At 46.4% G+C, this 19,787-nt stretch overlaps 1 protein-coding gene across 6 annotated transcripts in view; it reads left to right on the top strand.

Moving 5' to 3' along the window:
* Window positions 1-19,787, top strand: part of Ykt6 (YKT6 vesicular SNARE protein) — a 39,063-nt gene that overhangs the window by 13,282 nt on the left and 5,994 nt on the right. For 3 of the 6 annotated variants that reach the window (XM_076938175.1, XM_076938174.1, XM_076938176.1), the window contains 4 exons: window positions 11,213-11,273; window positions 11,905-12,142; window positions 17,491-17,573; window positions 19,341-19,441. In XM_076938175.1, coding sequence (XP_076794290.1) covers window positions 17,504-17,573; window positions 19,341-19,441 — 171 coding nt within the window. In that variant the 5' untranslated portion in view covers window positions 11,213-11,273; window positions 11,905-12,142; window positions 17,491-17,503. Of the gene's footprint in view, window positions 1-7,079; window positions 7,174-8,114; window positions 8,173-11,212; window positions 11,274-11,904; window positions 12,143-14,040; window positions 14,278-17,490; window positions 17,574-19,340; window positions 19,442-19,787 lie in introns of those variants that run through there. The other 3 variants (XM_076938173.1, XM_076938172.1, XM_034509103.2) reach the window with 3 other exon arrangements.

Genomic DNA, 19,787 nt, shown 5'->3' with positions numbered 1-19,787 from the left:
AGGATGGCTCCCATTTAAAACAAGGACATGAGCAGAAATTGGGGGGTGGACGGACATGCATCAATGGGGCCCCCGACCCTGTGCTGGGATGGAAAAGAGCTTGGGAGTTTCTTCTGAGGTTAAATGTCTTACACAGTGTCATCCCACACATCTCTCTCTGCTCGACAAATGGTCACCCATGAACATGCAAAGACTTGCGCTAGAATGTTCACAGGAGCTTTACACATGACAGCTGAGGCCGAGAACAACCCAGATGCTGACACAGCTGAGCAGTGGGAAGGGGCAAAGACCAGCGTGCTGCTGACACAGCAACACTCATTTCCAAAGAAAGAGTCAGACACAGCAGACTGGCCTCCTCACAGGTGTCCTGGAAAAGGCAAGTCTAAAGGAGAAAACAGGAGAGATTTCCGAGGGCTGGAGCAGGACGGGTGGCTGTCATCGAGGAGGTGGCTTGAGGGGCCTCTTGTTGTTATTTTGGTTTGTGGGGTTTTGTTTTGTTTGTTTGTTTGTTTGTTTTGTTTTTTTGGTTTTTTTTTTTTTTTTGAGATTAGGTTTCTCTTTGTAGTCCTGGCTATTCTGGAACTTTCTCTGTAGATCAGGCTGGCCGCAAACAAGATAAGATGTCTCTGCCTCTCAATAAAATGCTGGGATTAAAGGTGTGCACTACTGCTGCCCAGCTCAATGGCAGGAGTCTTGATGGTGATGGTGCTTACATTTGACCAAATTCACCAACCTGCACCTAAAAAGATGGCTTTTATGTTTTGGTTTTGAGTTTTTGAGTTGAGGTCTCACTATGGAGCTGAGGCTGGCCTTGAACTCCTGAGCCACCCCCCCACCCCCCCGTCTCCACTTCCCAAGTGTTAGGATTACATGTGGTCATCACCACAACTGGGTCAAAGAAGTGGATTTCCTTTTAGTAATACTGTACATTTGGAAGGAGGGGCTAGAGACAGATACGGAGCAGTGGAAGCCTTTTGGGCATCTAGGACCGTGGAAGCCATCGCCCCAGCTCTGATACTGGGATGCAGGACAAGGGATGGAGGCTTTGGATCTGGTAAAGAACTCTTTCTAGCTTTCTTCCATGAACAATCCATACCTTCAAAACTGCTGCCAATTGCTGTCAAGTAGAGATCTGTTGACAGACCATTTGACAGAACTGCACAGGGATTAGAAGATAAATCTTACCATTCACACAAGAATTTCTCTTTTTATGGGACCACAGCAATAAGCCCTAAAAGACCTCTAGACAAGAGAGCCAAGGCTTCCTGGAACTCAAGCCAGCGCTACTGAATGAGAGAATAAGTTCCCTAAAAACAAAGCCCCCAGCAAGAGAAAGCTCCTCTTCTCCTTCATCTTAGGTCAGTGCAAACATCAGCTGGTGTCTGCCACTATTGGAGTCCACATATTGCTCTCTTTGTTTAGGGTTATAGTCTTTGTATTCTGAGAGACAGAGCCAGGGAGCAGGATGCTGTGCCTCCTGCAGGTCCAGATCCCCAGCCCTGGCCTATTATGAGTACCCAGTGCTCAGCACTGGCTCTGCCACCCAGAGGCTGGTGCCACCTGGAGATGTGCCTGCAGCTGGTCTCTGGTTTAACTTGTCTGGTGTCCTGTGAATTTGAACTGCTGTGTCCTTAGTCTGGTGTTCCTAAGGGTGGAATAGACACTTTTTGTTGTTGTTGTTGTTGTTCTTTAAAGAGCCAGTGCGCCTTCCTGCCTGGCCACAGCCCCTTCATTCTGCTCAAGGTCAGGCAGTAATATGCCCAGCACTGGGCACAAACCTGTGTGGCTTGTCCTTCCTGTCCACATCTGCTGGATTGTTTTCTAGACCCTCAGTATCTGGGAGATGTGGTGACAGAAGCCTCTCCCTGTAGGGATGGAGTGAAGTTCTGTGTGGATGCATGTTGTTGCTATGTCAAGGGCCCTAGTGTCTCAGCCTCACTGGATCAGAAGAGCCTTCCCTGGGCAAGGCCCAGAGCAATGGCAATATTCTTCTGGTCCATTGTGGATACTGATAGTTTGTGCAGAAAATAGCCACTCTAGCTCCCCCCCCCTGATATTTCTCATATGAAGACTGCTCCCCTCTTGAGACTGCTCCTACTCAGGTTAGCTGAACCTGCCTTCTTGTTCATCTGTGTGCAGTAACTCCACCTCCATGCTTAACTATATACAATAAACACACAGAGCTCCTGGGGTGCTGAGGCTTCTCCATCCAGGAGCCCAGTACACCACTCCCAGCTTTTCTTTTTTAAAAAGAATTTTTATTATTTTAGGTCTATGAATACATTCTTGCTCTCTTAAGACACACCAGAAGAGGCATCAGATCCCATTACAGATGGTTGTGAGTCACCATGTGGTTGCTGGGAATTGAACTCAGGACCTTTGGAAGAGCAGTCAGTACTCTTAACCTCTGAGCCTCTCTCCAGCCCCAATCCAACTTTTCTGTATGTCCATGTGTTTGTCTTTTCTTCAGTTCCTCTCTACCCTGGCCAGGTCAATCTCTGGAGCTATGAAAGGGTGAGTCACCATATACTTTTGCTTCTGGGTTGCTTGGTCTGTTTGTACCTGCGACACTTGTGACACATCTGGCAGCCATGAGGGGAAGGTCATGAGAATCAGGAAAGCTAACCTGAGCCTTTCTGAGATTGAAAACCATGGGCCTCTAGGCTGTTGGCCAGGTAACATGACAAACCTTCAGATGTGCTCAGTTTAATTGGGTATCTGGAACAGCACAACATCCCTAATGGACAGAGTGGCATTAACAAGTCATCCCTAGGCTTCAGGGAGAAGGCTTCTAAGTGAATGGAAACAAGGTGAAGTGGGCATCAGAGGTGACCCTGGGTGGATCTGGAGGGAAGATGTCAGGATCCTTAATGAGGCAGGAAAGGAGGGGTCCCTGCAAAGTGACGCTAGGAAAGGGCAGACAGGTAGCTTTCCAGGAAAAAAGCTTAAGAAAAGGCTTCTGCCTTGTTCTGTCTGCATTGTAAACACTCCAACCAGACAGCACGTGAGGGAGCTGAGCAGAGAGCACTAGCTCTGAGCTACTCTCCTGTTGTTGAGACAAAATAACCCTGACAAAAACAGCTTACAAGACAAAGGGCTCATCTAGGCTTGCAGCTCCAGGATATAGTCATTCACAGTGGCAAACACTGTATCTACTTCAGGAATCAGAGAGTAAACAGGAAATTGGGCAAACCCACTCCCAGTGACCCTCTTCCTTTATGGACCCTTTCCCTTCTAAAGCCTCCACAACCTTCTCAAACAGTGCCACCAGCTGGGGACCAGGTGTTCAAACGTATGAGCCTAGGAGGACATTTCATACCATACCACAACAAGGTCCTCCCTAAACACCAAGATCTGCATAGAACCCCTTCTCCTAGCCCAAGACTTACTTTCTCTGCCAAGTTGCCCCCAAACCAAGAATTTCCTAGACATCTTATACTCCAGACCCAGGGAAGTCACTCTGCCTACTTTCATGAGGCTGAAGTTCTCTCAGATGGCTTAATGGAGTGGGCTGTGCCTCACCTAAATGTGTTGAAGAATCTACCTGCTGACTTTCTCCAGACAATCTCAGCCAAGGTGGCCTCTTAGACTTCCTGGATGCTCAGAATTTTTGCAGCAATTAAAAAATGTAGAGTTGGGTGGTGGTGGTGCATGCCTTTAATCCCAGCACTCAGGAGGCAGAGTCAGGTGGATCTCTGAGTTTGAGGCCAGCCTGGTCTATAGAGTAAGTTCCAGGACAGCCAGGGCTACACAGAGAAACCCCGTCTCAGAGAGAGAGAGAGAGAGAGAGAGAGAGAGAGAGAGAGAGAGAGAGAGAGAGAGAGAGAGAGAGAGAGAGAGAGAGAGAGAATATGCATCCCATGGCCTGCCTGAGGCTGAGAACAGTTATCAGGAGTCAGTTCTCTCCTGCCATCATGTTGTTTGAGACAGGTTTCTCACTGAGTCTAGAACTTGCTGATTTGGCTAAATTAACTTGCCAGTAAGTCCCAGGTATCCTCCTGTCTTCAATTTTCCAGCTCTGGGATTTCAGGCATATGGCATCATGCTTGGCTTTTACTTGGGTGCCAGGGTTGCAGACTGGGGTCCTCATGGTTTCTTGGCAAGAACTTTACTGAGACATCTCTTTAGGCCCTTTGCACATGACTTTGTGTTTGACTATGTGACTATATGTTCGGGAGCTAATTTAGTGATGGGAGGATTAGTCCAGTGTTAAAGTGAGAGAAAGTACAATGCCCACCCAGGAACTATCACCAAATGTTCTCTAGGTAAACAGGTCACTAAGTATTTACATGACATAGAGCATTTTAAAAATCACCCTCCTAGTTACTTATCAAGTGATAAGGTCTATAATAGGCTTGTTTGTGTGTATGAATGATCATAATGCCCCCCTCCCCCCAAGGCTTGGGGATGGCTGCTAACAGCTCACAAATACAGTGAGTACTCCTAAGACTTGCTCTCCAAATGTAAGTGGCTCACCCAGGAAGACTTGAGGAGTTACTCTTTCCTTAAACGTGGCAAAGGAAACAGAGTACCCACGGGCTATTTGGGAGACATAATGTTTATCTGAAGTGAAAACCTAACTGGGCATCCTATTTTTTATTTACCAAGTCTGGAAGCCCTGGCCTTTGCAGGGCCCCCAATAACCAGTGGCTATAAGAGTGCAAAAGGCTGGGCCTGCCTCAGAGGGACTCCTAACCCACAGACACCAAATCCTCACCTCAGGTTCTGCTTTTATGACCCAATGAGTCAGTACCAGAGCAGTCCTGGCAATCTGCCTATGACGACATTTTTTTCCTTCAACACGAGGCTCCCTCATTGGCAATGGAAGGAGCACTGAGAATCCTTGGCACACAGAAGCAGTCAAATGCCAAGACTGTTTATGAGAGCAGGCCAGGTGGGAGACAGTTGACTCCTGTCTCCATGGAACCTGCATCAGTAGGTCTTCCTCCTATATCCAGGAGCTAGAAGATTCCATAAATCCTGAAGGTGTTTCCTACTCAGAGCCCTCATTAGGACAAACAACCAAGGGACAATGTTCCTTCCTGCTTGTCCCAGGCAAGCCTTTCAGAAAGGCAGCTTTGGACAGGAAGGCCGAGGATGTGCATCCCATTTGCAGCGGACCAAAGACCCACCCATGGCAGGAGATCCCTCCTCTCACACACCCAGCCCCGTGGCTCACTGGGCCATGCAGGAGACTTTTGTATACAAGGCAAAAGCTGTGACCTAGGACAGGTCTGAGCACAACCCACCATGTTCCTTTATCCTCAATTGTGTCCTCCATGTGCTTACTTACTTTATATTTAAATATAAGAATTTCATTAAAACTCTCTTGTGTAAGGTTAGCTTTTCTTATCCTTGCGGGGGATGTATTCCAAGACCCTCAGTGGATACTTGAAGACTTGGGAGACAAAGGACCCCATTTATACAATATTTCTTTTATGTACTCATGCCTATGATGAACTTTAATTTAGAAATTTGGCATAGTAAGAGATTAACAGTAATAGTTAATAACAAAACAGGATAACTATAACAATACTCCATGCCTGTTTATGGAGTTTTCTGCATAACTTTGGACTGCAGTTGGCCACAGGTAAATGAGATTGTAAACTGACATGGTCAGAGGGGGTGTGGCACGGACTTGACCGTATCTGTTGCTGACAAGAGAATGTTCTCAGATCCAGGAAGCTAATAACGTATCAGGGCAATGGGACGGCAGGGCGAGTCATGGAGAAGCTTGTGGTTGAGGGGATCTTAAGGTGAGAAACAGGACAGTATAAGAGACAGGGCCATGACTTCCTAAAGATGCCCCAACACTTGGGACCTGCAAATATGTCACCTTATGTGGTAAGAAAGGTTTAGCAGATGTGATTTAGTTAGTGACTTGAGACGGGGTGATCCTAGATTATCTATTCAAGATGGTGCTAGCAGTAGGGGGCAGGAGAGGCAGAGATTATGTGATGGTCAACCATAGGTGAGGGAAATGCAGACGTCATTGTTGAATATGGAAGGAAGGATGCAGATGCCCAGGAGTTTGGCTAGGCTGTAGAAGCTTGACAGGAAAGGAAATGGCTTCTTCTATGGTGTCCAGATGGAGCTGGTCCTGCCATCATCTTTATGTTAACCCTAGAACTGTAACATAGCAAGTGTATGTTGTTTTAAGCTCTTAAGTTTGTGACAGTTTGTCCTCATGGCAACAGGAGACTCCCATTACACATGGCAGGACCTATAGGTCTGGCAAGCTCGGTGTCTACATTTCTAATGTGTCCATCCATCTGCCCAAAGAGTCTATCAGCCCAACAGCTGACCATTCTAACAGGCAGCTCTCTTTCCTTCTCTCAGCAGCTGGTGGAAGCACATCATTGTTCTAATTAATTAGTGACCAATCATAGGCACAAAGAGGCCAAGCAGCAGCCTCCAGACTCAGCCTGGCCTGTCTGCCCACTGAGGTCTAGGCATCACCTCCCTCAGAGACAGACTCATACTGGGGAGTAAGTGAGAAACACAGATCTGGCCTGTGGCTGCAGAAGACTCCATTGGGCAGGACCCAGATGTAGCAAGTCAGTAGCAGAGGCTACAGGGAGATGTGGGTTTGAATACACACAGCCTGTGGGATTAAGGACAAGAGTCAGGAAGCTGATGGGTCTGGGGGAGGAAATGCGGTAGTTCATTTAACCCTTCTGGCTCCAGTCTTCCTGGCAGCTTCCTGCTACATTAGCTACTTAAGAGTCTACCTGTGCCTAGCTTGGCCAAGTCAGGGATCCCTAGGTACACACTAGACACAGACAAACACACCCATGGGTGTGTGCTTTAGAGACTCTTTAGGGCTCCCGAAGGAGCCCAGAGAAGCCAGGGCATAGAGAGCAGCTTACAAGGAGAATCGACCCTGTAGTTCTCTGAAGAGGAGAAGTAGAAATAAAATAAAATCGGAAGGCACGGAGATGTGTATAAGAAAAAGACTTCAAATAGGGGCCATGCCTTTCTTGCAGAGAGTAATGCCTACCTGGAAGCAGGGGAACACATACACAGACACTCCATAGTTTCTTTTCCAATTTAAACAAATCCCCCTTTTCTGTCTCCAGCTACCTTGTGCTAGATACCAGCTTTCTTCTCCCCACATGGTATGAAGTGGTCCTTGCTTGGCCTACCGTAGCTAAACCGAAGCACCAGTAGCAGGTACTTGTGGGACTTGGTTGGGTCCTGGCCTGTCCCTGCCTGCACCATGTGGGCTCTCTGACTTGGGCTGGCTCTGGCTGTTTTTTCTCCTAACATCATTAGCTCTGCCAGAAGCAGGCTAGAGAGTGTTTACGCTGACCTTGCCATTTCACACAAAGAGGAGATAAGCTGGGGGTGGGGGTGGGGGTGGGGGTGGGGGTGGGGGTGGGGGTGGGGGTGGGGGTGGGGGTGGGGGGAGAAATGTGCCCAAAATGACAGAATCCTGCTCACTCCAGAGTGGGAGAGATGAATGAGTTCTCTGTTCATGTTTCATAGCAAATGTCCAATCCTCATCTCTTTTCTTGTTCACTGCTCAGCCCAGGGCCAGCACTGACATCTGGAACTCCCTGTTGTTGGGAAGGAGATTGCCCTATGCTTCTTATTCTTAATGCTTCTTGGAGCAGCAACTCTTAAGGCCCCTGTGAAGTGCTTCCTGCTGGGGGGGGGGGGTAGGAGGAAGAAGGGGAGGGAGAATAGGAAGAGGAAGAAGAAGAGGATGAGGAAGAGAATGAGGAGGAAGAGGAGGAGGAGGAAGAGGCAGCCTTTGGCTTCTGGTAGCTGCTCAGTGCATTCTCAAAATCAGGCAATAGGTTTGACCCACTAATACTTCAGATACCCAGATACCTCGATATGATCTCCAATACCCCCTCCCCCTGGCAACACACGCCTCAGAGTCTCCCCAGATTATTTCACAGACCTCTGAACAGCTCCAGTGCTGGGTCACAACACCAATCCAGGAAGTAGAGATCTTTCTGCCTCACAAGTGCCCCCAGCCACAACTTTCTTAAGGATAAAAGCAAATTCTGAGGTACAAACTCTTACAGGCGGCAGCCAAACCTGTGAATGTTGGGGACATGCAAACGGGTGCTTCTAAAATGCTCCATGAGGTAGATACCTTTTCCTTCTTGGTGGCCTCCATCCTGGCTCTGTCATCCAGCATCTGCACAACCGCCAGCCCAGGTGAGCTGGGACCCCTTCAGTGTTCCGCACCAGATTTCCAAAGCAGAAATAGCCCAGGCTTCTCCCACAGAGTCACAGCCAGCACCACTCGGAGAGTGACTACGTCCACCTCAGGCTGGTTGAAGCCACAGCTTCCTCTTTTTCATTGTTCACTTCTGGACCTCTCTCCACCAAGGCCTCCTCAGGCCCAGAAGTCTCCAGGAGGAGCCATGTGGTTCCAGGGAAATGTCCTCAGTGTTGATTGACTTTCTTCCAGCTCTGCTGAGCTCTGAGGAACTGGTGGCCCCTAGACAGACTCAGCAAAAAGATCTCTCCCTCCAGTGGCTTGGGGATGGCTTTTGAGTAATGAGGCAATAGGTAACTGTCCCTCACACCTCAGCTTTCTTTTCTGGGCTCAGTCACAGCCGATGCTTCTGTTCCAACCAGGTGTGAAGTATAGGTCTCCTGTCAGGGCCTCTGTGCTCCTGAGAGGGCCTGGGGTTTCTATGGTGACCATTCTATCATTAGAGCCACCATGCAGAAAACTGGGACTGGTGGCCAAAGGCCTCTCTACTCCTGTCACCATGGTGACCACTCTGTCACCCTGTCACCGCAGTGACTGCCAGCCTGGTAGACATTACCACCTGCTTAGTTCCCAGGTCAGTGCCTTGGTGCCTCTCACACTTACTAAGGAGCAGAGCCCTCTATGTCTGAGAACCAAAAGAATGGAGAAAGTGTCTTTGGCTGCCAGCCTGGCTTTGTGCACTGGAGATGGCTAGGAAACTTCTTGTTGCTTTTCCCTTTCTTTCCCTTTCTCTTGGTCTGAAACCCAAACTGGAATGGTGGACCTGAACCACGCTTGCTCTACACTGCACGGGACTCTGTGTGTTTCTATTGCTATCTCTGGAAGCCTCAGACCAGGGCATAACTGTTGTTGAAATTATGTTTTTTTTTTGTTTTGTTTTGTTAAAGATTTATTTATTTATTTTATATGTGAGTACACTGTCACTCTCTTCAGACATACCAGAAGAGGGCATTGGATCCCATTACAGATGGTTGTGAGCTACCATGTGGTTGCTGGGAATTGAACTTGGGACCTCTGAAAGAGCAGTCAGTACTCTTACCTGCTGAGCCATCTCTCCAGCCCCAGTGTTTCTTCTTTTAAAAGTATTTATTAGCATATGTAATGGGTTTTATAATGGCATGTGCATTTAAGTATATCATCTATTTTGACTATAAACACACACACACACCCTCTCTTCCCCAAACTTGCTATTCCTCTGGATTTCTTTTTTTAAGGATTATTTGTCTAATAACTATGTCATTATTGAACTGTTTCCTACCTATCAGTTGTGGGAAGTATTTTTATATTTCATCTAAAATATCTAGCAATCTTTTGTTTGCCAAGTGTGTTGTTGTGTTTCCCAGCAAGTTACAACTCAAGTTTCTGCTCAAGTTACAACTTGGTAAATAGTGTCTTGCATCATACAGAAGTATCTATCTACTTTCATTGATTCTAGTCTTTCCTTATCTGAGGGATTAAGGTTTTGTTGAAGAAAGTGTTTTTCACACCCAAGTTGTAAAATTAAAAATGTTCCTTCACATTTTATTCTAATAGTTTATTTTATTTCTGATTTTTTTAAAGTAAAAGATAATTACATCATTTTCCCCTTTTCACCCCTCTTTCAAACTCCGTCCATGCCTCTACCCTCTCCTTGTTCCCTTTTTAACATGTGGCCTTTTCTTCTTATCAACACACACACACACACACACACACACACACACACACCACTACAATCTAATCAGTTGGGTTAGTATTACTTTGTGAATATGATTTCAGGGCTGACCATTTGGTATTGGACAACCAATTAGGGGACTCATAAAAGGGAGACACAGTTTCTCCTGCTCCCCGAATTCCTTAGCTGTCTGTAGTTCTTTATTTATGGGTGAGGCCCTCTTCCATGTAAGTGTGTCTACTGGTGCTGTTCATGTTCAAGTCTTGTTCAGGCAGCCATTTTGTTACATTATTGTGGATGAATCTTGCCTGTCATTTCTACGACACACAATCTCAGAGCAGGTTTCCCCTTAAAAGTTTCAAACCGACTCTTTAACAAACACACCAGCCCTTCTGTGACTATGTCTGGAGTATCCAGCATTCCCATGGCACCATGCATGATCTGGTTACTCTTCTAACGCTTCTTACTCTCACAAATCCTAGGGCAGCTTTTTGTGCACAGTGTGAGGCAGGGGCCCACTGGATGGCCAGTGCTGGTATGGTGAGGTCTGGTCAGCAGGAGAGGCTTTTTGACTGAGCCAGCCAGGCCATGAGGACCATTGGCATCCAGAGCCCATGGTGCAGTTTCCTTGTGAGGACTTTTGCTCTATGGCTGTTGCTGTGGGTGCTGCTGAGCTTGGCTTGGTGTGTTAGCTCTGAGGGCATACCTCATTTTCTCCCCTTGCCTCTGTATTCTCCTGTTCTCAGGTGGGACCCACACACGCTGAGGCTGAGGGAAGCCCATGCAGGCAGTGGAGCAAGAGGATTGCCTGCAGGGTCTCCTGCCTGCTTCTCTCTTTTCTCAGAAGCCTCTCTTCTGAACTTCCTGTGTTGTGCTGACCTGAAGCCATCAAGTACCATGGATGAGATAAGCAAGCTGCCTAAATGACCATATATTCCTATTTCAAGTGGCTGGCATTTGTCCAGTACAGCCAGTCCTCAGCCGGGAAAGGCTGACTCTAAGACAAACACAGCTTCAGGGAAGCCCCATGCAGGGAAGGCAGTCTGAAAATACCTGTTTCACTAATTCCAAAAGCTCCTACATGTCCTGACATAGCCAGTGGCAGAATTAAAATCTGTGGCAGACCATGTCTATGTTTCCTGTTGCCTACATAGTCCAGGGGAAACTGGGACATCCCAGTGAAGAGGAGACTTGCTTATTATGAACGAGGCCCTGGGTTCTATACCTAGCACTAATATATATTCACACACCTAAATCTTGACAACTGCTCTCATAGAAATCTGACCACACAGGTAATCCCTTTCAATGTCCTCTTGATTTCTTAGGGGCTCTGCTGTGCAGCTGGGATAAACACTTCTTGTGAGCAGGACAAAGCTTCAGAAGCAGGTAGGTATTTGCTGTATGTATCTACTGGGCAAATACATAGGACTTGGGTCTTTGGTCATGGACACTGTTATTACAAATATATTTTCAAAGAGGTTTTTTAAAAATTAGGATCTGGAGAGATGACTCGGTGGTTAAGAGCACTAGCCAGCTGCTCTCACAAAGAGTCTAGATTTGGTCCCCAACACCTACATGGCAACTAATAACCATGTGTAATTCTAATTTCAGGGAGTCTAAGAATCTAACACCCTCTACTGGCCTCCATGGGTAAAATGTGGAATAACACACAAAAAACACAACATTTTTATTATAAATACATATTATCTATAATATTATTATTGTGTACACAGGGATGAGTATGCAGGGGGCTGACATGTATGCTATTGTGTGCATGTGAGACTTGGCTCTCTCCTTCCATCATTGGGTCCTGAGGATCAAGCTCAGATCATCAGGCTTGGCAGCAGATACTTTTACCCACTGAGCCATCTCTCCTGCTCTGCAAAAGGATTTTTCTCTGACATCTCAGGACTCAGGGGGAGGCTGGACACAAGAGCTCCACCATCTCACACCAGTGATGCTGTGCTTGTGTTTTCAATTATTTCCCTTGCAAGCTTTTCTCTCCTCATATTTTTAGGTTTCTTGAACCACTACAAGGACCGAAATTTCTGGACACTCTTCATCCTCATCCCTTAAATCTTCTTTATTGCATTTGCTCTGCCATTGGCATTCTGACAAATAACCTTGGTTGTGAACTTGACCGGATCTGGAATCAACTACAACACAAGCTGCTGGGCAGTCCTGTGAGGGCCTTCCTTGAGCAGATTAAATGAAGCAGGAAGACCCACCTTAACTCTGGGCAGCACCTCCTGGAGGTAATTCATATAGAAGGATACGGAAGAAGGAAACTTTACTGGTTGCTTGCTTGCTTTTGCTCTCCCTAGTTTGTTCATCTACCCTGTCACTGTGGCACTCCTAAACCAACTTAGGGATTCAAATGTAGGCTGAAGACCAATCTCTCCAGGAATCCTCAAACTTTCATCACCAGATTAAGTTTGCTGAGGCACCCAGTCTTATAGTCTGAGTAAACAGCAGACTCTATGCTTCTCCAGTGTGAGACAGCCGCTGTTGGGCTACTTATACAGACAGCATCCTGAAGCCAATGTAACAAGTCTGCTCTCTCAATATATGTCCTATTGGGCTAGAGAGATGGCTCAGTGGTTAAGAGTACCGACTGCTCTTCCCGTGTTCCTGAGTTCAGTTCCCAGCAACCACATGGTGGCTCACAACCATCTGCAATGGGATCTGATGCCCTCTTCTGGTCTGTCTGAAGAGAGCAATGGTGTACTCATACACATAAAATAAATAAATAAATCTTAAAAAAATATATGTCCTATCAATCTGTTCCTTTAGAGGACCCTAATACAGGTTATAATACATATATAATATGTTCATATACATACATGCATTGACACATAAATATATACATATCCATAGATATACATATACGTAGATATACCTACATGTAGGTATTTGTGCATATGAACCCTTCAAGAGTAAGTTGTATACATAATGTTTATCTATTTCTACTCAGAAAAACAGAGAATTTTCTTCTAAGGCCAGAGCAGTGACTGAGAGCTGGAAATAAAAATACAGTGTTATTATCTAATCTATAGACCCTGCTCAGATCTTAGCCTCCCTTGAAGCTCTGCTTCTGACAGTCTGGAGGGCACCTTCAACTTACCATGAGGCGTTCTTGCTTTTTCTTTTGTCATTGAACATAATGATGTAAATAATCATTGTCGTTGCTGTTGAACACCTGCAATGAGCAGAACTTGGAATGTGATAGTTTATTGTTTTTAGCAACATGTCTACAAAAAGGGTATTTTTCGAGTTTAACAGATGTAGGGGGGACCCTCACTTTTGTGGTGTGGAAGTACTGGGGCTGAATTCAAGCTGGGTAACAGCTGGGGAAACGGAGGGGAGACAGTGTTATTCACAACAGATTAACAAGCTTGGCTTGGGAGGTTCACATATCTCCAGATGAGACTTCCTGGGGCCAAGGGAGGCTGAGTAAAGCCAGAGAACAGCAGGAAGAGGTGCCAAGAGTGCCTGGAAGGCAGTTTGATAAGCAGTTTAGTGTTCACGTTTGAAGCCCAAGGTCTGCCTCTTGCTATCAATTTTCTTAATCCAAATCTCATTCTGCAAGGTCACTATTCTGGTAATTCTGTACAACTTTGGATAAAGAGATTTTCTTCAGAAATGGTTCTGATTTGCCGCCTGTGGAGTCATGGTGTCAGTGCAGGTGAATGGGGCTGGGTGGCAGCCTCTGGCCGCCTGGCTTGTCGAACAAGTGTGCCGAGTCAGGTTGCTGAGCCTGGCCACAGCCAGTGACGTTTCTGATTTTTATTATTGCAACGGAAAGGATGGAGGACATTTCTTTTAGTCGTCTGTACTTGGGATACCCAGAGAAGAGGGTTGGTTAGCCTGGCTGTGACATACAGGATGCAACAAAAGTAGGGCTTAGGGACAGCTACAGGTTGCTATTCTAGCTGGATGGGGAAGGAAGAGCGTCGGTACGGCACAGCACTGCCCGCCGCCAGCATGGGCCCGCGTAACAGCCCGGAAGAGAACATGCGCCAAGGCGCTGCCACGCAGGCAGAGACCAAGCCTTCTGGCACCGACCCGGGCTGACGCGAGTGCGACCCGCCGCTTAGATACACGCACGCGCACGCGCGTAGTCTGCCTTCCGTCCTCCCGCGACCGGAACCGGAAGTGGGTCCCAAGCTAGGCGGAGGAAGCCGGTCCGGCCCCGTCAGCAGCCGGCCGCGGCTGTTCGGAAGGACTGCGGCCGCGCTCCTGTGAGCGGGTCTGGGGTCCGGTCGGCGGCCCAAAGGTGCGGCGCCATGAAGCTGTACAGCCTCAGTGTCCTTTACAAAGGCGAACCAAAAGCGGTGCTGCTCAAAGCCGCGTACGATGTGTCTTCTTTTAGTTTCTTCCAGAGGTCCAGGTAGGTGGGCCGGGCCCTGGTGACTAGACCTGGAGGCCGGGGAGCCGAGGTTGGGTCCAGGAGGGCTGGGAGTCAAGTCTCTCAAAGGAGGAGCACGGCTTTAGCCTCGGGCCGCAGGCTATGCCTGAGGAATCATTAACATCCCTCCCTGGTAAAGGGCTCTGCCATCCACAATATTTCCCTGCTGTAGAAAGATTAGAAGACCACTGGAAATCGTGCGGATTACAGATGCACTACCAAATGTTCTGATTTAGGATATCCACACTCAGAAATAAGTGTTATGACTACCACCTCGCACCTGGTGGTTTAACCAGTGTTTGGAATCTTAACAGCCACCTTTATGTTTCATCATTGCCATTGGTTCCCAACCTTCCTTGTGCTGGGACCCTTTAATACAGTTCCAACTCATGTTGAGGTGATTCCCCCCAACCATACAATTATTTTTGTGGCTACTTCATAACTGTAATTTTGCTACTGTTATGAATAGTAATGTAAGTATTTTTGGAGATTGAGGTTTACCAAAGGGGTTGCAGCCAGCAGTTTGAGAGTCGCTGGTCAAAGGGCTTTCCAACAATTCTATATGAGGTGTATGGAGGTATTTCTTTTATGAGGAAAGTCATTGATTCCTCAAGGGTTGGGTGTTGGGCTCAGCTATAAGTCAAACTCATTCTTTTTTAGTGTTTGGGCCTTGATGATCAGAAAGGGTCCACACTGGTAGTTTGGCAGGAACCACTGAATTTGTATTGTTTATAGTCATTTAAAGGATTCTGAGGTGCTTTAATTGTAAGTTCCACAGATACCTAGTCTTGTGGGAGGGAGCAGAGTGACTCAGACACAGAAGGAGAAGGACCCAACAGGGTAGGACCTGTGGTCATCTTGTCTCAGAGTCTGGGGAAAATTTGCTTGTTCAGGTTTTGATGGTTCTAAAGGCTTCATATAAGTGGAATATGCACTAGTTGTCCTTTTGTGTTCTACTGGCTTTACTAAGCAGAATGACCCCAAGGTTTGTCTATGTTGCTGCAGATACCAAAATTGTCTCCCTTTCAAATGTATACAGTATTGAGTTTTATGTAAACACGACGTTTTGTTTATGCATCCATCCACTGGTGCACATGAGTTGCTGTGAAGTATACTTATGTGAATGGTGTTTCTGAGGGCTTGGAAGGTAGCTTGAGCAGGAGACTGCTTGCTGCACGAGGGCCTGAGTTTGATCCCAAATACATTAAAAGGAAAAAAAAAATCTGGGTGTCGTGGGCACATGCGTGTACTTCCAAAGCTCGGAAAGCAGAGACAAGATGATGGGGATCAGGGCATGATGACTGGCCCCTGGGGATCAGGGCATGATGACTGGCCCCTGGGGATCAGGGCATGATGACTGGCCCCTGGGGATCAGGGCATGATGACTGGCCCCTGGGGATCAGGGCATGATGACTGGCCCCCTGGTCAAGCCTACTCTTTGAGCACCTAACCAACTTCATCTTAACCAAGGTGGATGGCTCCTGAGGAAAAACTCTATGTACACATGCATCTGCACACAGATGACACCCACATGGATGCGTAGATACACAGAAACGTAGCTTACAGTTTCCTGTAGTGTGTACTCCCTGAAGGTAGAAATGTGTCCTTCTGTTCGTCCTGCTACTCTTACTTTATGTACCCTGGCCTCTGTTCTGGGATTGATGTTGTTTTTCTGGGATGAAACCTTCGGTGCCAACTTGCCTCTGGATCTTTTCAGTTTTCTCTCTTTCAGTTGATATGGAGGATTCTCAGAGCTTCACGGTGCTGCTATCTCATTCTTTGACATCCTTATGTTATTTAGTGTCAGATGACTAGCAGTGAAGCAAAGAGACATATGTTCCAGTTGAGTGAGCCCCTCATTCTTACCTTTCATGTCACCATCATTACTAATGTCTCTGATAACGAGTGCACTAGGAATAGTCCTAATCACATGGCTGTAAGCTTGCTCTAGATATTGTTTTAGTTTTCTTGAGGGTTAAAAAGGAAATTAAAGAGTGTTTTTTGTGATTATTTTAACCATGTCATTCCCTCATGATAATAATAGTAGTATATTATGTGCCAGGTAGTGTTTCAAGTGCTTTATATATATTAACTCATTTTAAACTATCACACCAATCTCGATTTTACTATCGAGGTCAGCACAGTAATTTGGGTGACACCTAGTAAGACTTGAATTCTTAGATATAGCAGTTAAGAATACTGTAGTGCTGGATACAGTAGTGCACACTTTTAGTCCCAGCACTTGGGAGGCAGAGGCAAGTGGATTGCTCAGCCTGGTCTATGTAAGAGTTCCAGAATAGCCACATAGACTGTGCCTCAAAAAATGAACAACATTGTACTGATGGCCCTGGCTGCCCTTTATCATGCATCTCCAGTTGAAGGTTTCTCACCTGTCCTTCGGCTGGACCCGCTCCTGGGATTCTCCTATTCTGGTCAGATTCACACCTCTCCTTGGGCCCATGATAAACCACTGTTGCAACTTCATAGGAGCTACTCCCACTTCTGCCTTGACCAAGCCGTTTCTTCCCATTTCCTCCACAGTGTCCAGGGCCTCAGCAGACCTCAGCTAGCTCTCACCACGTAGGTCTGTCGTGTGGTCACAGCACTAATTGGTGTGCTTCTGCCTGACAGTTTTTATCATTAGTGTTTTTCTAGAGTAGTGTATTTTATTTATCCAGCTTCTTAGAAAGTAGTACAGGAAGTGCTTTCTGCTTTGACACTAGACCGCAGGCATGTTGTTAAGATTTCAGTCACATTTGTATTTCCTGTGTTTGTGTGGATGTGAGTGCATCATGGGATGCTATGGAGGTTGGAGAACAACCTGTAGGAGTCATTTCTCTTCTTCACTATGTAGCTTCTAGGGACCAAACTCAGGTTTCCAGGCTTGACAGTAGGTGCTTTTATCCAAAGAGCCATTTCACTGGACCCCCAAATCATGTTTTCAGTGAAATATTAAAATAACTGTAGCCTAAAGATTTCTCAGACACCTGGAAGTGGGTTGTTCTGGCTGCTTTGTTGTACACAGGTGTGACATGAATGGTGGTATATAATTCGTGTTCATTTACATTGGGTTTATTACTGTTTGTAAGGTTAGAAGGGAATGAATAAAACCAGGAGAACCTCAGAGGTCCCTTTCCATAGTGTTGGGGACAGTGTGACCGAAAGAAGGTTATAAGTGTGTGTTGTATTTCCTAGTGTTCAGGAATTCATGACCTTTACAAGTCAACTGATTGTGGAACGCTCAGCGAAAGGCAGCAGAGCTTCTGTCAAAGAACAAGGTAAGAGGAGTCACGCCCTTCTGAGTGCTGGCCTGGCTGTCCCACAGTGCTGCCTGTACCTAGTGATTGCTCCCAGGACTGTGCTCCTCCACTATGCATGTCCTCTCCTTGCTTCTCCTATTTATAAAGAGCACGAAACCGAGGGTTGGTCCATGCTTACTGCATACTTGCTGTGCAACTGTGCTTACACAGCTTACACTCACTGTATGTTACACTCCAGCTCTGCCTGCCCCAGCCCGGCTGGCTGAGCAGTGGTAGGAGCTGATTCTCTGGGCCATCGGCAGCCTCACATTCTATAGAGCCTTCAAAAGAGGGTTTCTGGCTAGTACTTGTGAGGTAATTACCGTGTTCCTAAGATTCCTTCCTTTCTCTCTTTCTTTTTTTCTTTCTTTCTCTCTTTCTTTGTCTCGTTCTCTCTCTCTCTGTGTCTCTCTCTCTCTCTCTCTGTCTCTCTCTCTTTGTTTCTTTCTTTCTAAGGCAGGATCTTTCCTTTATTTCATAATTCAGGTTTTGGATATCAGTTTGGGGTATTTATTTTAGACTCATACATTTCACAGACCAATTTGAAGTTACATGAATTTCTTCACATAAACAAAGATGACTTCTCATAAGCAGTGGCCCCAGGATAGAGTACCTGAATTGATGAGAGATCACTGATCATCGATACTGGCTGTATATTCTCTGTGAACAGTTTCTGTCCTGTGACTCCCACAGAAGTGAAAAGGACTTGTGACTGTCAGTGTTCTCTCTCCTTCCTACTGTCTACCCTTCAGTAGACACTTAAAGACTATCCCTCACACTGGCAAGCTTCTCAGTTTCTATGGAAACTGACTCCATGTTTGGTTCTTTCTTATTTGGGAATGTATATAAAATAAGATTATAATTCTCATCCCACCTCCTCTCTGTTTTTATTGATCTCTGCTTCTTTCAGATTCCAGGGTACACTCTTTTCCGCTTGCTTTTTTTTTTTTTTTTTTTTTTTTTTCCTGTTTAACATTGGGATCTTCTGGGTCAGATCCATAAACAAGAGGTTATTTGTAAGCTCTCATCCAAAGTTCTTTTGTCTTGGAGATGGGGTTAGCCATGTCATTTCTGAATCCTTTCAAGTGATGAAAATCAACAGTCCTGTGGACTGTGATTATTTTCAGAGGCTTTTCTGCAAACCATTCCCTCTAATCACACGGTAGCTTTAGTGCAATAACACTAGAGACCTCATCCAGGACTGCCTGGGCTTTTTCTAGACAATTCCTCCTGGCCACCCAGCACAGGCTAGAGTAGGTCAAACCATGTTGTCTTATTACAGGGATTGAAACCGTAGGAGGTCATTTTCTAATTCTCAGCCACCCTGACGAGATTATTTTAAGAAAGGAGAAGCAGCTTGTCTTGTCTGATGTTCCCTCAATTTAGGAGCAGCACAGAGCTGGGGAGGGCCATAAATTGCCAAGACATAGCCAACCTGGCCTGGGCTAATGCCAGTGACATGGAGTTGCTCCCAGGGACATTGTCTTTGGAATGTTTTTCATCCCTGGCAGCTCATTTTGATCTTGCTACACCCATAGTATCAGGGAATCTAGGATATTAGTCAGAGCTCCTGGGTGTGGCCCGAGGTGAAGAGCCTCCTAGTAGACCTCACTCAGAGCAGTTGAGTTTCAGAATTGTTTCAGAGTGGCTGTTTGAACTAAAAAGTAGGAACCAGCATTATAATGCATTGGTAGATTCAAAACAGTCTGAAGCCCTCATCTTATATGAGATCTCTTGTCTCTGTAGAGTATCTTTGCCATGTCTACGTCCGGAGCGACAGTCTGGCAGGTGTGGTCATTGCTGACAGCGAATACCCTTCCAGAGTGGCCTTCACCTTGCTGGAGAAGGTGAGTGTTGTTGGAGTAGACTGGGATGTCAGCAGTGGGACGTGATGGGTGCAGAGCCTTAGGCATGAGGGGTGAATGTGCTGGAGGCCACACTTTCATCATCCTTCTACCCAAGTCAGGAGACATTTGAAGTCGCTGCCTATATATATTTCCTCCTTGGTGCTGACTCTGGCCTTCAAGTAATCTGTGCTCCTGTGCTGGGTTACATTACTTCTCTGGAATAGGGCCACTGCTGCCAGCCTCTGCCTGTGCTTCTGCTGAAGGTTCCGTGTTCTCTTCCTGTTGTTCCTGCAGGCAGTCACTACAGCTTTCTCCCCTGGTGGAGGTCAATGGCTTCCTGGAGTTA

Source organism: Arvicanthis niloticus, chromosome 7 (genome assembly GCF_011762505.2).
Source record: "Arvicanthis niloticus isolate mArvNil1 chromosome 7, mArvNil1.pat.X, whole genome shotgun sequence".
Classification (NCBI taxonomy): Eukaryota; Metazoa; Chordata; class Mammalia; order Rodentia; family Muridae; genus Arvicanthis; species Arvicanthis niloticus.
This window is presented reverse-complemented; position numbering and strand designations above follow the sequence as displayed.